This window comes from Odocoileus virginianus, chromosome 27, assembly GCF_023699985.2.
Source record: "Odocoileus virginianus isolate 20LAN1187 ecotype Illinois chromosome 27, Ovbor_1.2, whole genome shotgun sequence".
NCBI classification, from domain to species: Eukaryota; Metazoa; Chordata; class Mammalia; order Artiodactyla; family Cervidae; genus Odocoileus; species Odocoileus virginianus.
This window is the reverse complement of record NC_069700.1, coordinates 26,851,228-26,869,275: the sequence shown is the minus strand read 5'-3', so window position 1 is coordinate 26,869,275 and position 18,048 is coordinate 26,851,228. Positions and strand designations below refer to the sequence as shown.

Genomic DNA, 18,048 nt, shown 5'->3' with positions numbered 1-18,048 from the left:
TAGCAAGCTCTTTTGGTAGCAGCCCGGGCGGGGGGCGGGGGTCGGGGGAGAGGGGGGAGGGTGGCCCTTAGAGGCCCCGTCCTCCAGGACAGGGCACCACGCCTCAGTTTGTTTGCCTCGGTTTGATCGTCTGTGCCAAGGTCTCATCCTCAGGCTCATCCACCTCTGAGGATGCACGATTTGGGCTCAGCGCCCAGGGAGATTCTGAAACTGTCTCTCCTTTTGTTCTTTGCCCTCCTCTTGCATCTTCCGCAGGCTCCAGCTGCAGAAGCCCCCAGGGACGGCCATTGCTGCTGACCTCCGTCCCAAACAGTCCTCCGGCCGAGGCCCGGGCCCCGGGCGAGCCCCAGCCGGCACCAGGCCCCCAGCCCCGCGCAGTCCCGGCCTCCCCGCCTCCTCCGCGCACCATCCCAGCGCGTCCCCGCGGAGCCGGTCCCTGTCCCGAAAAGAGAGCCCCTCCCCTTCTCACCAGGCCCGGCCCGGGCCCGCCCCACCCCGGGGCGCCCCGCAGGCCCGGGCGCAGCCTGAAGGCACCCCCTCCCCTTTGGGGGGCCCCAAGAAAGGACCCAGAGGGAAAGTCCAGACTCAGCGCGCAGCAACCAAAGGCCGGGCGGGGGCCGCGGAGAGCCGGGCGGGGGCCAGATAATGATGCGCGCGGCTCTCTGCGGCCCCCCACCCTCACCCCGGCCCCCCACCCGCAGCCGGCCACACTGAAACAGCTCCCAGCACAGCCTTAGGCGCCTGACGCGCGCCACCCGTGCACCCAGCTTCCCGCCTGCACCCGCGAGGACGCGCGCCAGCACACGCAGCGACCACCCGCCGGCCCTGCCGATCGGGGCACCGGCCCGGGGGAGCGCCCGCCTCCCCATCCTTCCCCTTCTCCGCCTCTCCTCCTGCTGCCCTTCAGGTGGGGCAGGCTCACCCTCCGCCCCGGGGAAGGCTCAGCGACTTTTCACCAAGGACTCCACTAATGGGGACCCCTGCTCACCCACCAGGCCTCTGCTGTTCCCCATGCTCCCCTAGGGAACTCTGCTTACACATCCTGTGGCATCTTTCCCTCCTCCTGACCCTCTTCCAGCCAAAGTCCCCACCCCCCCCCAAACCTGTGAAAGGCAGCCTCAAATTCCAGAAATGGAGGCTCCAGCCTCCCACTAGGGGCTAATCCCACCATCCCCTGGGAGCTCAGGTGGTTGGAAAGACCTCTTCTCTGCTGCCAGACTGGAGTTGGGGAGGTGAGACCTAGAAGCCATTGGTCTACTCAGGTGTGAGGGGGCAGGTCTGACCTGCGGCAGAGTCAGCACCGTTCTTGCCACCCTTGTGGGAAGCAGTGGGCAGGTGATGGGAGAAGGGTGCTCCCTCGCACCTCTAGGGTACAACGACCCCCTTCCCCTAAGTTTGTGTGGGAACCATCAAGTGTGTGGGGGCTGCTTTCCTGGGCAAGTGTTTCCCAGTGGGAAGTTGAAGGGGGGGGGCTTTAAAAAACGTTTCACCCCTTCCCTTGGTCCCCTGATCTAATGCTCAGGACCCCTCACCATCAGGAATTCCTTTTTGCCATCTAACCTCAATCTTGCCTACTGCGGTTTCAGCCAACTTCTCTCTCTTCTGAATTCAGTGGGGGTAGAGAATGGTTATCATCTTCTCTGCACTGGCCCTTTGGAGATTCAAGGACCCAGTCCTGGCTGCATCACCCTCCCTGTCCTCCTGGCTCTGGAGAGTGGGCTGGATCAGACCATCATCTCCCCCAGTGGGAGAGATAGCAGAAATAGGCAGACAGACAGACAGACAGCTGGCCCCTGGACTCGAGGCAGAAAGGCCCTTCTCACTTCTGGATTGTATGTTTCTATGATGGGTCCAGCCCCAGTGCCCTCCACCTGCAGCTCACCCTTCAGCCTGTCCCCTCTTGTCCAGCCCATGCGGCTGAGTAGTCCCTGCTGAGGGCGAGGCCTGCGCTGCTCCACGAATGGATACAGGGCCTCCTCCTGGGTCTGGCTCCTGAATAGCTCATCCCCACTCATCATCAGCCTCAACTGCCTACATCTGGGCCAAGGGGCTGCAGAGGGGATAGCCAACCCTGCCCATTTGGGACAGGCCCCTGCGGTCCTCCTCCATCCTCAGCACCCCAGCCTCTGTCCCCTGGCATGGCCCCTCTGTTTTTCCCTGGGTCACAGAAAGCAGAGCAAGACAGCCCGGGGAAGAGGAGTAAAGGCCTCAGCCTGCCCTAGTGGTCTGGCAGCATCCAGCCGCCATCACTTAGAAGGATGCCCGTGAGGAAATTGGCCCCAAGAGAAGCCTGGTGGCACCAGCTGAAGCCCCTGATGGAGAATCGGCAGGCTTGGGCAGCTGCTTCTATGCCAAGGTGGTGGCTTCTCTGCAGACCAGCCCAGGGGACGACTCCAGGGTGGATGGCCTTCAAGGTTCACCCTTCACTGACGCAGAAGCTCCCAGAACACTCAGGAAACCTCTCCGGACAGAGCCCTCTTTGTCAACCCGAGACCCATCCCAAGGCCTCTACTGCCCTCTGGGTCCAGCAGAGGGGGTGGAGGAGGGGCCACTCCTTCCCACCTAGAGCTTCTTCGAATGACAATCAGCTCGTGCCAGGTGGGGACCAGGGCATGACCCCTGGTGCCCAGGTCCTGGGCTTGCTCCTTGCCACCAACCGAACCGTGAATGTAGGGCCCCCCAGCCTCACCCCTGCCCCAGGACCAACAACACCCTGGTTTGGTGTTGGGAGGAAAAAGGGGGCGGCCTGAGAGAGCCCCAAACCCATCCCACACTCTAGCTTCACCCAGCACTTGAGCTGGGCAGAGACGCAAAACCCTGTCTGCCCTTGGGATTCCGGACCTCCCTAGGGCTCCCAACTGACCTCAGGCCTCTGCGTCATTGAATGTCACCGAGGTGGGGGAGGAGGGGAGGGGGCAAGTGTGTGGGGGGCTAAGGGACTGACTCTGCTCCTCCCCCCCGCCTCAGAAGGGTCTAGGGCAGAGGAAAACACACCTTCCAGTGCCCCCACCTCCCACTGCAGTCTCCTCCCCCTTGGGCACCCATTCCTGCCCACCAAGCCCTCCCAGTCCTGAGCCTCTTTCTCTATAAAAGAGTGTCACACCACCACCACCAGACCCTCCAGCATTTCCCCATCGCCACAGCCTGTGTCACTGGCTCAGATGCAGGTCTGCTCACCCCAGAACATGCCTCCCCTCCCCAGCCGCACTGTGCACGAAGAGGGTGCAGGTGAGGAGCCGTGCCCCCAGTATGTGGGCTGCCTCCTTCCCAGCTCCTTGCAGGAGCCTGGCTTGCTCAGTCTTCTCAGCTGGGGTGGGGTCAGGGGGAATCAGCCCTGGTGAGCATGGGGTGAGGGGCAGGGAGGTGCCCCTCCCCTCCCTGGGGAAGCCACTGAAGAATGTTTACATGCCAAACAGAATGTAACACCCTCCCCCACCCCTCCTAGTCACTGCATGGCCTCTGCCCACCTTGCACCTGTCCATCCCCACCCCAGCACCCTGGAAGCCGCTGTCATGATTAGATCGGGTCTCGGAAGGGAAGTAGCCATCACACCATTAAAAAGCCTGTGGACCTTTCTTTCTGTTAGCCTGGACTCTTTTTCCTTTGGGGGATAGGGCAAAGCCCAGGCCTTGGGGCTGGGAGTAGGCAGGGGGGAAAGAGCAGGCTGGTGGGAATGTGAGGAGGGACTGTCCTGGAGGTTGGTTGTCTACAGAAGAGAACATGGAAGCTCAGGGTGCATACAGGTAACTTGTGCAGGGTCACGTGGGTGGAAAGGGATGGCCCTGTGGTCTCTGATAGCAAAGCTCAGGCTCTCTCTGCTCCCCTGGCTCCAAGAGACTTTTAAGTCTAGCTTTGTGCAGAGAGGGAGGGGGGAAGAATTTTCATTGCTCCCAGTTTAACAGACAAAAGCACAAGTGTTACAGAAAGTGTACAGAAAGTATAGCAGCTTATAGGCAAGGAAGAATAATGGTCATTATTCTAGCAAAATCTATGAATCACAAATGAACAGAACCTCTGACCCAGCATCTCCACTGCTAGAAATGTATCTTATGGATATACCTGTAAACTCGCAAAATTATATGTCCTAAGTGATCCATGGCAGCATCCTTTGAGCTCCACAAAGCCTCATCTGCAATTCCAAAAGCCAGAAAGTTCTGAAAACTGGGAGACAGACATCCCATTAGATCAGCATCAACTCATTTGGTATCAAAACCTGACAAGACCATTTATAGTCTTTATTAATTCCACTTATCATACATATTTGCAGTGAAGTATTAACATGTTTGATTATGGGATGCTGCCTTAGGTCCCACTGGGATGTTTCCTAATATATGGACTATACACTGAGTTGCTTTTCTAACTCTAAATGTATTCTGAATTCTAAAAGATTTTCAATTGTTTGGATCAGAGACTGTAAACCTGTAAAAGCAAGCACTGAGAAACAATCTAAATGTCCATTTAATGGGGCCCTGTTAGTAGAGCATGTGATGTCGTGGGGCGCTGTGAAGCTCTGCTATGGAGGAGATGGCTTTTTGTATCTAGTAAAAGGACTGTGTGTGTAACATCCACCTATTTAGAGGAGTTAGAGGCCTCTGGTTGCTTTGGGAGGCCAGGGCGGTGGGGGCAGGGAGGCTGCAGTGGAGTGTACTTGTTATACTTTCTGCATTTTGGACCCTAGGTTCAGTGTTGTGAATCTTTCACCTAGACAATACATAAACAACTTCTGTCCCAGGGCAGACTCCCAGCGCTGCCTGGGATCCAAGGGAAAAGGACCCAGGCTTTGATGTCCTGCTTTCCCTCCAAGGAGACCACCCCACCATAGCTCTGACATCCCAGAGCCTGTGTAACCATCTCCTGTTTCTCCTTTCTTTTGACACGATGCAAGGGAGCACTAGGGCCTAATTCACTAGCTTTCAGTGGGACCCCCACATGCTTTTACCTTCCTTCTTGTTCAAAAATGTCAAAAGCAGGTCATGTTTGTAATGAACAGGCAAGTGCTAAAAGCATGTAAAATAAAACACAAAAGCCTCCCATCCACAAATGTGACCATCTGGAGGCAATCCTTCTGAACCCCTTGGTGTGTACCATCTCAGACCTTCTAGGTTTATAATAATAGCACTCTTTCCATATATATTTCATATAAATAGAGGCACATATTATATCTACTATTCTGAAACATGATTTTTACACCCAACAACATCTTAAAATACAGATCTTCCTTGTTTTTAGTGTATCATAGAGTTGTACAACCAGTCATCACAATCAAAGTTAGAATATTGCCATCAGCCCCAGAAAGAAACTCCATACTTAACCAGCAATCAGTCCCATTTCTCCCCAACCCTTCAAGCCCGAGGCAACCATTAGTCTATTTTCTGTGTCGGTATCATTTGCCTATTTTGGACATTTCATATCATTGGAATCGCACTATATGTGGCTCTTTGTGACTGCCCTCGTTACACAGCACATTTCCAAGGTTCACCCATGTTTAGATCTTACCAGTACTTCATTCCTTTTTAAGGCTGAATGACATTCTGTTGTATGGATAGACCACATTTTGTTTATCCATTCATCGACTGATAGACTTTGGGTTGCTTCTACCTTTTGGATATTATGATTATTTCCTTAATATTTATTTATTTATGTCAGGTCTTAGTTGTAGGATCTTTAAGCTGTGGCATGTGAACTCTTAGTTGCATGTTGTGGGATCTTAGCTGTGGCATATGGAATCTAGTTCTCTGACCAGGTATTGAACTTGGACTCCCTTCATTGGGAACACGGAGTCTTAGCCATTGGACCACCAGGGAAGTCCCTGATATAGGGTTTGAAACAGAGACATTACCCTGTTGGATCTGTGTTTTAAAATGTTCATTCCAGTGGGTGTGGGGGCAGGGGTTGAGAGGGGTGAGACTGGAGCCGGTGCAGGGGTGCTTGTATCACTTGTTTTAACCCTCCTGCCAGACTGCATGTTCAGAGGGCAGGGACTGTGGCAGAGGCATCTTTCTACCTTACAAAATGCTGAGGTTGCTTTAGAGACTCAACAGCTCTTGTTAATACTACTATCAGCCCCCGTCATCACCACCAAATCACTCCCTAGTCTACTAGCACCACCAGTAACACACACCACATCAACAATTTAGCTCTTTTCCCAGAGCTATCTCAGGGAGTCCAGCCTAGTGCAGACTGGAACATCTCCAGCTCAGCAGTTTGGGTTAAAGACTGGGGCCAGAGTCAGGGGTCCAGGTCTTCTCTCTGCTGCTGAGTCACTGGGTGACCCCAGCCAGAGGTGTTCTCAGCCTCCCAAATCATTTTTCTTATCTATTCAAAGTGGGGGATAGACTAAATGAGATATTTTCAAAATATATATATATATTTTAGCTTAGGCCCTTGAGAAGCTTATTTGCTTAGAAATTTGGAGCCCTTGGAATATGATGTGACAATCTCCCAGCTTTGTCAACCTGGTAGAATCAGATGAGAATGAGTCTGACATTGCTGGCTTCCACTGTGCTTTCGTGGCAGGGGCCATGAATGAGAACTGAGTGGGGAGATCAGACAAATTCTGAGAGACCCTGAGTGAAAAAATGGAAGGGTGATGGGTCTGGGATCCCCAGGTCAGCCAGGCTGGCTGGTGTGGGTTCAGGCGTGTCTCTGGCTGGGACATACACTCCAGGTAGGAGTATAGGAAGGCCTCATGTTCCCTTCCTGTGTACGGGAAGGGTTCTCAGCCGGAAGAACCCTTCACCTGGTTAGGACCTAGATCTCGGTTTTGAATCCCGAGCTGCCAGCCAGGCTGTGGCTACAAATAGACACAGATGAACTAAGGCTTCATAGGACAAAGGGCATCCAGGGAGAGCTGGCACCATGCTCTGGGGGACTTCTCCTTATAGGGACTTTTGGAAGCACTACTGACCAAGGGGCTAGGGCCTCATCTCCCACACACCCAGCTAACCCCTGGCAGCTCATGGTTACCCCACTTGGTCCTTGAGCACCAATATGTAAGTCCCAGAGCCACAATGTCAGTGACTTCTGAGTGGATGGCAGCCTTTCCCCCACTCCCCCTCCTCCCCTGGGGAACTAAGCCAGATAGGCAGGGATCCCTGGAGACCTGGGTGGCCTGGGAGGGCCCCATCCTGGGCCAGCCCCTGAGGGCTGGATTCTGACTGAAGGCTCTCTGCTCATCAGTCTGTCTCTCCCGCCTCCAGAGTCCAAGGGTTCAAGTGGTGGGTGCTTTGAGCTGTGCTAGGCATTATAGAGGGAGTCCGCACAGGAGAAGGTTGGTGGATAAGCAGCATGGGATTCGAGGAGCTGCTAGACAAGGTGGGCGGCTTTGGGCCCTTCCAGCTGCGGAATGTGGCTCTGCTGGCCCTGCCCCGGGTGCTGCTACCCATGCACTTCCTCCTGCCCATCTTCCTGGCTGCCGTGCCGGCCCACCGCTGTGCCCTGCCTGGAGCCCCTGACAACTTCAGTAACCAGGATGCATGGCTGGAGGCCCACCTGCCCCGGGAGCCTGACGGCAGGCTCAGCTCTTGCCTCCGCTTCACCCATCCGCAGGCCCTCCCCAACAGCACGTTGTGGGAAGGTGGGCAGAACCCTGGGGAGCAACCAGAGGGTGAGCCCTCCACAGTGCCCTGTCCTCAGGGCTGGGAGTACAACCACTCGGAATTCTCCTCCACCATTGCAACTGAGGTACCCGAGCTGGGAGGTTGGGGGACATGTGAGTGGATGGGTCTGCCATTGCCTTGGGTGATTACCATGTGGGCATTAGATACATTACTTTACCTTTGAGAGTCTCAGTTTACCAATCTGTAGATGGGGTCTATAACTTTAAAGCACTGAGCTTAGTTCCTGGCTTGTGGTAAAGGCCCTATGTGAGAGCTGCTATTACCACTTGGGAGGTGATTAGGGCAAGGGAGGGGCAAGTCTGCTCCAGGGAGCTGGGGAAGATATTTGAGAAGGGTTTTTCTGTTGTAAGAGGTGGAAAAACAATAGAGGACTCCTCTCCCTTCTTTTTTCCTGGCCCCAGGTCTAGGATTTATATAATTCATCTAGAGGATGGAGGAGGAGGTGGGGGACAGTCTGTCTGGGAAGGAGCAGTACTCTTGTCGTCATAGTCAAGGCCTTCCATGGCAAAAAACTGAGGTTGCAGGACCGGGGTAGGGGGCAAAGTTTTCCACCCCCCAAGCTGGAGGGAATAGTTGGGGACTTATTATCTTACATCGAGGTACCAGGATGGCACAGTTGACCTCAGTAAAGCCCCAGGGTCTGGGAGAAGAGGGATTGGTACCAGCTGGAAGGGGCCTTTGCCTATAGGAGGCCCCTCCCTGCTTGTTCCTGCAGTGGGACCTTGTGTGTGAGCAGAAAGGCCTAAACAAAGCCACTTCCACCTTCTTCTTCGCCGGTGTGCTGGTGGGGGCCGTGGTCTACGGATACCTGTCTGACAGGTGGGGTGAGGTAGAGGGGGCCGATACGGAGTGGGGTGGGGAGCCCTCTTCCACTAACGGTGGTATGGGACTTCCCGTCCACAGGGTGCTGACCCTGCGTGACCCCTGTGCAGGTTTGGGCGGCGCCGCCTGCTACTGGTGGCTTACGTGAGCTCCCTGGTGCTGAGCCTGGCGTCTGCAGCATCGGTCAGCTACATCATGTTTGTCATCACTCGCACCCTCACTGGCATGGCTCTGGCTGGCTTCACCATCATTGTGATGCCACTGGGTAAGGCATGCAAAGAATGGGTAGGACCTAGAGGACCAGAAGGAAGCAGCGGTCAAAGGTGAGACTGAGCCCATCTGACCGTTGCTAACTGTCTTCCTGCCTCCAACCCCTGCCCTGGCCCAGAACTGGAGTGGCTGGACGTGAGACACCGGACCGTGGCAGGTGTCCTGAGCAGCACCTTCTGGACAGGGGGTGTGATGCTGTTGGCACTAATCGGCTACCTGATACGGGATTGGCGATGGCTTCTACTGACTGTCACCCTGCCTTGTGCTCCAGGCATCCTTACCCTCTGGTGAGACTTGTGGGCAGCTGGGGAGTGGGAGATACAGAAGCCAGAGACAAAATGAATCACTTCCCAGGTGGCTCAGAGGTAAAGAATCTGCCTGCCAATGCAGGAGATGTGGGTTTGATCCCTGGGTCAGGAAGATTCCCTGGAGGAGGAAATGGCAACCCACTACAGTATTCTTGTCTGGAGAATCCCATGTACAGAGGAGCCTGGTGGGCTACAGTCCATGGGGTTGCAAAGAGTCAGACATGGCTGAGCAACTGAACACACACACAAGGATGAGATTTGAAACAGAAACTGAGAGATGAAGAGAAACAGTCAGTGACCAAGAGAAAGAGAGACAAACATAAGTATAAAGAGGATGGCATCAGGCATATGAAGCAGAGAAAGAGAGAACAAAATATAGACAGAGATGGAATGCCAGAGACAGAGCCTCTGAGAGACAGTGAGAGACCAGGACTGAAAGGCAGATTCAGAGGCACAGACAGAGTGACAGGAGAGATGGGGATGGAGAGACAGAGCTAAGCACAAACAGGTTGGTGCCCTGGAGGAGTCGGGGTGGGGGCAAAGCCAGCACAGGAGTCCAAGGAGGGTGAGAGGCTGGGTGAGGTGGGCATTTCACTGCCTCCCCCAAATGAACTGGTTTTGGATGATCCCTCTGGGTATGTCTGTGTGTCTGTCTCTTTCATCCTATGCCCTCATGGTCACCTGTGGGAGAAGTGATAACTAGTGCTGGGAGCTGAGGTTTTGGGAATGAGACCAATACAGTTGAGCAGAGCAGGGAATCTCAGGCTGTGGGGTACCTAGGCCTGGGCAAAGAAGAGTGGGCAGAGGTGGCTTTGAAATTGGGCCTTAACAGATGAATAATTCATTAGATGAGGAGGGCTTGGGAAGGGAACATGTTCCAGGCTGAGTGTACTGTGTGGGAAGAGCCTGGAGGCTGACAAGTGTGCCCAGGAGGGAGATGTGGCTTAGGACAGTGACTCTGACTGAAGGGCCTCCTCCTGTCCCCCAGGTGGGTGCCTGAATCTGCCCGCTGGCTTCTGACCCAGGGCCGTGTGGAAGAGGCCCACAGGTACCTGCTCCACTGTGCCAGGCTCAATGGGCAGCCTGCGGGTGAGGACAGCCTGAGCCGGGAGGTGAGAGTGAATGCATGATGTGCGTGTGTGCAAGTACATGTTTGTGTATGAGCGTGGGGGTCAGCAGGTTGCGTCAAGGGTGCCCTTCTTGGGTCCACACTGTGCAAGAAAAGCTCCTGGACCCCAGTAGAATGTCTCAAACTCTTCAGGATGTCCTACTGGCCCTGGTGGGCCACACCCTTTGCTCAGGGCCCACCCTACTCAGCTCCCACCAGCATCCCCTCCCCCTCTACTGCAGAAGAGAAGGATAGGGATCCAGGGAGAACAAGGTACCTTGCTCAGGCCTCACAGCCGACTCCGGCATCACAAACCCTCCTCCTCCCCCACCAGGCCCTGAACAAAGTGGCTGCCGCAGAGCGGATGGTCCGAAGACCCTCGTATTTAGACCTGTTCCGGACACCACGGCTGCGATACATCTCACTGTGCTGCATGGTGGTGTGGTGAGGAGGGAGCCTGACCTGGGCCAGGAGGGGTGGGGGAGGGGCGGGCTCCAGCTGGTGCTGAGTGTGACAGGACACGGGACAAGTGAAACTAACTGAGGATGAAGGGAGGGTCAGTTTCTGGGGGGATTGGACTCTGGAAGGTCAGGATGGAGCCGGCGTCAGAGACACGTGGGGGCAAACGCAAGCTCTGCCGCTTCCTTACTGTGAGCCCTTGGACAGGTAGATCACTTAGCACCTTGAGCCTCAGTGCCTCTGTTGTACGACCGGACGCCATTAGTTCCTATCTCACGGGATTGTTGTGAGGATTAGGTCAGGCCATTTGGGCCACCGGCATGTGCTGCACACTCAGAAGGGATTATGGAGACTGGGAAGGTCATGGGCAGTGGGCTCCGAAGGTGGGGGAGATAGTACCTCTAAAAGGCCTAAGGCTCCTGAGAGGACAATGGGGCGCGAAGGAGGGCCCCTGAGCGGCATCGTGACCCCCTCAGGTTTGGAGTGAACTTCTCTTACTACGGCGTGAGCCTGGACGTGTCGGGACTGGGCCTGAACGTGTACCTGACGCAGCTAGTGTTCGGGGCCGTGGAACTGCCCTCCAAGCTGCTGGTCTATCTGTCGGTGCGCCACGCGGGACGCCGCCTCACGATGGCGGGAACGCTGCTTGGTGCCGCGCTCGCTTTGGGCTTCAGGCTACTGGTGTCCCCCGGTGAGCCCCGCCCATTCCCGTAGGCCCCGCCCCCTAGCCGCCCCACCCCATCCCGGAAGCCCCGACTCAGGCCAGTTAAGTCCCGCCCTCTCCCGAGACTGCACCTCCTAGCCTGGAGAACCTCGGTTATCCGGCAAGGCCTGCTCACTGCCTGAACCCCTTTTCCTCCAGAGATGAAGTCCTGGAGCACCGCCTTGGCGGTGATGGGGAAAGCTTTTTCTGAAGCTGCCTTTACCACTGCCTACCTGTTCACGTCAGAGTTGTACCCTACCGTGCTCAGGTGAGGGGTCCCAGGCAAGCCACCTGGAGGGAGGGCTTGTTAGTCACATCTCTAACATCCTAGACACGTATACCGTACCCCGGTCGCTGTCATCCATCCCTTACAGACCTAATCTGGGCCGTCTGGTTTGCCTAAATCTGGGAAGAGGTGGGGCATTTAATCTTTACTAAGTGACCCTGAGCAAAGTCAGACAACTTCTCTGGGGGTCCTTTAAAAGAAAACAGTCGCAAAAGGCCGCATCTGTCCAACTCATCCCATCCTATTCACCACAGCCCGAGCAGAGCTGCCCTTGGGGGGTTGTCTCTGGACATAAGGTTCTTTCAGGTAGCTATTGACAGGTGGAGAGGAGATGGGCAGACAGCTGGGCATGTTGAGAAAGCCCTCTGTCTCCTCTTGCACGGCAGAGTCTATTCCAGCTGCTGACCTCTTCCTTTCACACCACCCTCTCCCCATCCTCTTTCTAATGACTTCTTTTTTTCCCTTCTGCACTACCTGATTGCTACTATCAGAACGGGGGCCCATCCTCCTGTGGGTGCTCGCTTGGGGGCCCCTGGGCTTGGGAGTGGGTGGGAAGACCACCTGAAAGAAGCCCCAGTTTTCTTAGCTGTCTGGGGAGAAGGGGGCACCAGGGCCTGCCAGCCCAGAAGGGGAGCCCCATGAGGCATGACTGCAAGTAATTTCAAGTACCAGCCCTCTCCTCTGCCCTCTCTCTAAACAGACAGACGGGGATGGGGCTGACTGCACTGGTGGGCCGGCTAGGGGGGTCTTTGGCCCCACTGGCAGCCTTGCTGGACGGACTATGGCTGTCACTGCCCAAGCTCGCTTATGGGGGGATCGCCCTGCTGGCTGCCTGCACTGCCCTCCTGCTACCAGAGACAAAGCAGGCACAGTTGCCAGAGACCATCCAAGATGTGGAGAGGAAGAGGTGTGTGCACAGGACTGTGTCTGTGTGAGCACGTGCATGTGGGTATGGGTGCCCAGGTACCTGACATCTTAGATAAGATTCAGAGCGGGAGCCACGTCAGCACATGTGTATCTGGTCATGTATGCGAGTGTGCATGGGAGCATGACCTGAGGTGTGTATAAAAGTATCCATGAGTCCATACCTGTGTGTGTGTCCAGGAAGAAGAGGATGTGTACACACACTCAGGTATGCCTACATGTCAGGGATGTGTCAGGCATGTGTGGGAGTCACTTGTGGGAGTGCATGTGTTTGCATGTCAAGAGCTGGGGGAAGCCCTAGACCAGCCCTCAGGGGCAGGCTGGGGTGGTTGGCTGAGAGGCTGAAGCCCACCATTGCTCATGACTCCTTCCTCCCCAGTGCCCCATCCAGTCTTCAGGAGGAAGAGATGCCCATGAAGCAGGTCCAGGACTGAGTGGTATCAAGGGCAGGCCCTCTACAGAAGTTCTGCAGCAGGGGCTGAGAAAACAGAAGGGCAGACCCTGGAACTAGGGCGGGGGCAGCGAACCCCCTGCCTGGGGCTGCAGTTGCTCTCTTTGTTCTCATCCAGCCTGACTATTTGGCCTCTAGTAACACAGCAGCTTCTCAGAATACAGTGGGCTGCTGAGAAGTCTGGCACCCCTCTCATGGCTGGGAGGATTTTGTAAATAGAGGTGCCCCTGGAGCTGTGGGATAAGCCCTGGATGAGAAGCCACTGAGTCTGGCCCTGGGTTCTGGTCCCAGCTTTGTTACTGATCTCTGGGTGACCTTGGGCTTGTGACTTTCCCTCTCTGGGTCTTTCTGGTCATCTCTCAAATGGATAATGAAGCCTCTTAGCAGACCTCACCACAGTATCTATCTCCTCTCATGCTCAAATGAGATGCTAAGGTGCTTCTAGAAATGGTGCTAAAGAAATAACTGTCCTGTGATACTTCTGGTACCAGTAGGGCTGGTGGGCATCCTGTCCACTGTGTGGGGCTGGGCCTGCCCAGTGCCAGAGCCAGGGAAGCAGGAGAACAGAGCTCTTTGTTCCTGTGGCTGACTTTGCTACCTCCCAGGCACTCTGCAGGTTAATGCACCTCCTCACCCCTACACTCCCCACCCTGCAACCCACTGTCTAGGCCTCGTGTCTAAAGAAGAATTGAAGGCATGGGAGCCAACATTTTATTGGAGAAGCAAAAATAAACACAAGTTTTATGAGTACCTTGAAGTTACAGAATTTTCTGGGTCAAGGGATTGGAAAGACCAAGAGGCTACCCTTCAGGTAGGACACAGGTGGGCCTGTGTCCCCTGACCAGATAGGAATGGGAGAGGGAGGAGTTGGCAGAGAAAGTGTAGACTCTGGTCTACCATGGAGCCTAGGCCCAGGCCGCCAGAATCCCACCTTCTCCCACTCTCATGGGACTAGAAAACTCTGTAGCTTCCACTGGACCACAGAGGGGTTGATGGACGACCTGGGTTAGTGTGACCTCTCCTGTGAGTATTTCATTTAGATTTTATCTCCACGGGGTCATAGATGTAGCAGCCCACATCACCAATGTTCACACCTGAAGGAGAGAACCCCATCACCAAGGGCCTTGGGGTTGGGGGTCGCTGGGCTGAAGGCTGGAGGGAACTGGGAGGGGCCTGCAGTGTGTTTGACCACAGGGGAAATTGTCCACACAGACCCACCCCAGGCCCAGCATCTGGGGTGGGGCTGCCCACCTTTGGGGCCAAACAGGTAGCCATAGCAGGGAATGTGGCAGTAGGGGGCGCCGTCATGCTGGGACACAGAGAGAAAGAGAGACGTCTCAGCTTGGCTCTTTTCCAGCCTCCCTCCCAGCATAGTTACACCCACCCCTGCCCTGCTCACCTCAGCGTGACTTCCAGCAGTCAGGGTCTTCCGGCACCGCTGGCACCTCAGGCAGGGTCGGTGCCAATTTCTGCCCAAAGACATCACCGTCTCAGCTGGTAGAGGAGAGGTGGTAGTTCCAGGGACAGAGCAGGGAGACCCACTTGCCTGGCACCACCTCCCTCCGTTAGCCTTCTGTTGTCACTTACCAAAATAGACAGGTTCCTCACAGCCCGGGCACAATGAGGTCTCCCCAGTGAATGTCTTCATGTGGGGAGGGCCTTTAAGAGGAAGAGGCCCCCGGCTAGGGCTAAGATGGGAACCAGGCCTAATCAGGGCCCATCAGCCCTGGCTTGTATATGTGGCACTGTCCTCTTCCAAAAGCCAGGCTCATCCCACAGCCTCCCACCCACATGGACATGAGCCTGCTTTTCTCAGGCAGAGCTGAGTCCCCTCTGACTCCATCTCCTGCCCCATCCCTGTCTGCAGGAGGGACCTCCTGCTTCCTTCTCATCCTTCCAGGGGCTCAGGTGCCCACCAGTCCAACTCTGTCAGCAACCCAATCCTCAGGAAACCTGAGCTGATACAGGAGCTGGCCAGGGCAGGGGTGTCAGGTGTTGGGGAGCACAGTGTCACTGTCCACTCAGGGGATGAAGAAACAGGGAGGGAGAAAAATGAAAGAATGTGAGGGGCTGGCCCATCTCAGTGACCCCTCACACTAGGTTATTCCTTCCATGGCCCTGACCTGGGAGAGGCCTGAGTTCTAGGCCAGCTTTGCCTCTGATTAGCTGTGTGACTGCACAAGTTCACTTGCCCTCTACAGACCACAGTTTCCTCACCTGTAAAGTGGGGGTGATAATGCCATCTGCCCAATTTACCTCTTACTCAGCAGCTGACATGAGGAAATATCAGAAAAGGAGCCAAGGAGAAGACTTTGCCATGAACAAGGTTGTAGGCATGTGAAGTGGAAGCGGAGGACTAGGTGGGGTACTGCCACCTGGTCCCACCTCCTGTTCCATTCTGGGGAAGGGTCAGGAGGGGTTCCTTGTCTGGGGCTCAATCTCACTTACTTTTCTTGCCCTGAGGGAGGCCAGTCCTGGGCCTGGGGGGGCTGAAGCTGCTGGGGCTAAGGTGAGTGGTGCTGGCAGGTGTGGGAATGGGAGGTTTGTAGAGGTAGGAGCCCACACCACCAATGTTCACCCCTGCAGAGAGAAGAGGGAAGGTCAGGCTTGAGTCTCCAGCTCCTAGCCACACAGAGGGTTCTGCTATCCCCTGGCCCTTTCCAGACTGGTACTTACCTCTGGGTCCAAAGAGAGCCCCATAGCATGGTTTGTGGCAATACGGCCTTCCGTTGTGCTAGGTACAAGCAGAGGGAAGAGGACTGCTTAGGGACCAACAGGGCCTCTCCTGTGCCCCACAGGCTTTTCCCCTACAGGCTGCCAGGTGTGACTGTCTACTGGCCTGGGCTGGAGGGAATGGGAGGAGTGAGGGGTGAGCTGGCATGCCAGAATTGCCACAGTGGCCAGAGAAAAAGGGAAAAAGGAGGTCAGGAAGCACAGCTGCTTCCCAACCCTACCCCACAAGGCACAGGATCTATCAGCACAATTCAGGCTCCCCAAATCCTGGCTCGTATGGTGCCTGTTGGGTAGGTGATCTTGGGAGTTGGCTGCTGAGGCTGCCTTTGGTGGGCAGATGGAAAAGGAGCCAAGGAGAAGACTTTGCCATGAACAAGGTTGTAGGCATGTGAAGCGGAAGCGGAGGACTAGGTGGGGTACTGCCACCTGGTCCCACCTCCTGTTCCATTCTGGAGAAGGAGATAGTGACAGGGATAGTGACAGACACAGAGCTGTGCGCCCTAGCCAGGCCTCACCTCTGCATGCCCTCCTGGGGACAGGACGCTGTGGCAGTGCTCACATTTCAGGCAGAATGGGTGCCAGTTCTTGCCCAGGGAGCTCACTTTCTCTGCTGCGGAGGACAAGGTGGAATCGTGCAGAGGGGAGCCAGGCCAAGCAGAAGGCGCCCTCCTTTCCCCTCTTGTTCCCGCCCACCCTGGCTCCTAGAGGCGAGGGGGAGTGTCTCCGGGAGGCCAGCTCCATCCCGCCCGAGTGCCCTGCACCCCACAGGTGGAAAGAGGGTCCGGAACTAGTTGCCAGCTCCTTGTGTCCTCAGGGAGCCCAGTAGTTCTCACTTGTCCCGTCTTCTCCCCTTTCTCCACCCAGGTCTCACCAAAGAAAACGGGTTGCTGACAACGCGGGCAGGTCCAGCTCATGGCTCCGCTCTGAGCTGCAGGCGCCGCACAGTGTAGAGGCAAGTCAGCCGGGGCCCAGTTCCCGCCCCCTCTACTGGCCCCGCCCACGGCTTGGCCCTGAGCCTCTTAGGGCGGAATCGGCTGCTGCTTGTCAACCGGCAGACAGAAATTTAGACCCACTCCACCTGGGGAACGCAGACGACTTTTACTTCCAACAACTGTCTGGGACCAGTGGACAGGAGAGAAGGCTCTGAGGCTAAACTGGGAGGGGACGGAGTAATGAGGACGCCTGGAAAGGTGGCACTAGTTTCTGGCTTGGTAAAGAGGGGAAAACTGTTCACAGTGTAGACGCCAGGAAAACACTATAATTTCCCCGCAGTGAGGAGGTAGGCATTCTTTGAAATGGTTTAATTTTGCCTCATCAGTAGCAGATGGTTAAGAACGGAATCCAGAGCTCATCTCTGTTGAGCAAATTACTCAACTTAACTTTCCTTCAGGCAAATTACTTAACTTTCCTCTGCCTCCATTATTTTTTTAAAAAATTGGAAGATAATTGCTTTATATTATTGTGTTAGTTGCTGCCATAAATCACCATGAATCAGCCGTAGGTACACATATGCCCCCTCCCTCTTGAACCTCCCCCAACAACCTCCCACCCCATCCCACACCTCTGAGCTATCACAGAGCACCAGATTTGAATCCCTGCCTCATACACCAAATTTCCAGTGGCTATCTAATTTTACATATGGTAATGTAAATGTTTCAGTGCTACTCTTTAAATTTGTAAAAATATGGAATGGTTCTCCAATTTGCGTGTCATCCTTGCACAGGGGCCATACTAATCTCTGGATGGTTCCAATTTTAGTGTATGTGCTGCCAAAGTGAGCACCTGCCTCCATTCTTATCTGTACAATGAGCAGTGAAATAAATTTCTCCCTCATAGGATTGTGGTGAGAATTACATAAGTTAATACGTGCAAAGTGCTCAAACAGCACCTGGTACCTAAATGCTATAAAGTGATAACTATTATTATGATAGATCCCATAATGAATTAAAAACTCTTAGTCTAGAAGCCCCAAAACGTGGTCAAAACATGGCTTGCTCGAAAAATTATAATGCTTATTAAATTTAAAAGTATAATTCAAACAACAATTACATATTCCTAATTTAGTTTAAGATGTTTTAGTATTTGTTAAAAGTAGTCCAGCAATGCTTCAAAGGACAGTTCAAAGAAATATAAACCCACAAAATGAAAGAAAGTATTTGCAAACTTATATCTGATAAGGATCTTGTAATCAGAATAAAGGACTTTTATGACCTAACAATAAAAAGACAACCCAATTAAAAACTGGGAAAACTGGGAAAAGAATTTGAATAGACATTTTTCCAAAGAAGATATACAAAGGTTAACAACATATGAAATGATGCTCTACATCATTTGTCATTAGGGAAATGAAAATCAGTACCACAAG

At 54.5% G+C, this 18,048-nt stretch overlaps 3 protein-coding genes and 1 non-coding gene across 11 annotated transcripts in view; 2 read left to right on the top strand and 2 right to left on the bottom strand.

Annotated features, from left to right (window-relative positions):
* TTBK1 (tau tubulin kinase 1) overlaps positions 1-3,576 on the top strand; it is a 41,758-nt gene extending 38,182 nt beyond the window's left edge. For all 3 annotated transcript variants that reach the window (XM_070456402.1, XM_020914222.2, XM_070456401.1), the window contains one exon: positions 256-3,576. In XM_070456402.1, coding sequence (XP_070312503.1) covers positions 256-646 — 391 coding nt within the window. In that variant the 3' untranslated portion in view covers positions 647-3,576. The remainder of the gene's footprint in view (positions 1-255) is intronic.
* A 3,600-nt stretch (positions 3,577-7,176) lies between these two features.
* Positions 7,177-17,518, top strand: SLC22A7 (solute carrier family 22 member 7). 4 transcript variants are annotated; one of them, XM_020914224.1, is made up of 10 exons: positions 7,180-7,683; positions 8,335-8,438; positions 8,552-8,706; positions 8,830-8,998; positions 10,008-10,131; positions 10,462-10,571; positions 11,063-11,277; positions 11,449-11,557; positions 12,276-12,482; positions 12,879-13,700. In XM_020914224.1, the coding sequence occupies exons 1-10, from the start codon at positions 7,288-7,290 to the stop codon at positions 12,931-12,933; spliced, it is 1,644 nt and encodes a 547-aa protein (XP_020769883.1). In that variant the 5' UTR covers positions 7,180-7,287; the 3' UTR covers positions 12,934-13,700. The 4 variants fall into 4 exon arrangements, with proteins under 4 accessions (XP_020769882.2, XP_070312505.1, XP_070312504.1 ...); XM_020914223.2 differs by lacking the exons at positions 12,276-12,482; positions 12,879-13,700 and adding an exon at positions 16,548-17,518 and having other exon boundaries at positions 7,177-7,683; XM_070456403.1 differs by lacking the exon at positions 12,276-12,482 and having other exon boundaries at positions 7,179-7,683.
* On the bottom strand, positions 13,648-16,635 carry CRIP3 (cysteine rich protein 3). Of its 3 annotated transcripts, XM_020914225.2 has the most exons (8): positions 16,555-16,635; positions 16,199-16,293; positions 15,627-15,684; positions 15,399-15,530; positions 14,538-14,609; positions 14,350-14,444; positions 14,202-14,259; positions 13,648-14,044 (listed from the first exon to the last, which is right to left on the bottom strand). In XM_020914225.2, exons 1-8 carry the CDS (start codon positions 16,595-16,597, stop codon positions 13,983-13,985), a joined length of 615 nt encoding a protein of 204 aa, XP_020769884.1. In that variant the 5' UTR covers positions 16,598-16,635; the 3' UTR covers positions 13,648-13,982. The 3 variants fall into 3 exon arrangements, with proteins under 3 accessions (XP_020769884.1, XP_020769886.1, XP_020769885.1); XM_020914227.2 differs by lacking the exon at positions 14,202-14,259; XM_020914226.2 differs by lacking the exon at positions 14,538-14,609.
* On the bottom strand, positions 17,362-17,465 carry LOC139031657 (U6 spliceosomal RNA). Its single transcript, XR_011484162.1, has one exon. It is a non-coding gene; the product is annotated as a U6 spliceosomal RNA (small nuclear RNA).
* Positions 17,519-18,048: the final 530 nt, after the last annotated feature.

Coding starts and splice junctions, on each gene's coding strand:
- SLC22A7 (XM_020914223.2), top strand. CDS start 7,288: ATGGGATTCGAGGAGCTGCTAGACAAGGTGGGCGGCTTTGGGCCCTTC. Junction 8,999..10,007: donor CCAGGCATCCTTACCCTCTG/GTGAGACTTGTG, acceptor CCTGTCCCCCAG/GTGGGTGCCTGAATCTGCCC. Junction 11,278..11,448: donor CAGGCTACTGGTGTCCCCCG/GTGAGCCCCGCC, acceptor CTTTTCCTCCAG/AGATGAAGTCCTGGAGCACC.
- CRIP3 (XM_020914225.2), bottom strand. CDS start 16,597: ATGAGCTGGACCTGCCCGCGTTGTCAGCAACCCGTTTTCTTTG. Junction 15,685..16,198: donor CCCCAGGAGGGCATGCAGAG/GTGAGGCCTGGC, acceptor GCTTGTACCTAG/CACAACGGAAGGCCGTATTG. Junction 14,045..14,201: donor CTACCTGTTTGGCCCCAAAG/GTGGGCAGCCCC, acceptor TCTCTCCTTCAG/GTGTGAACATTGGTGATGTG.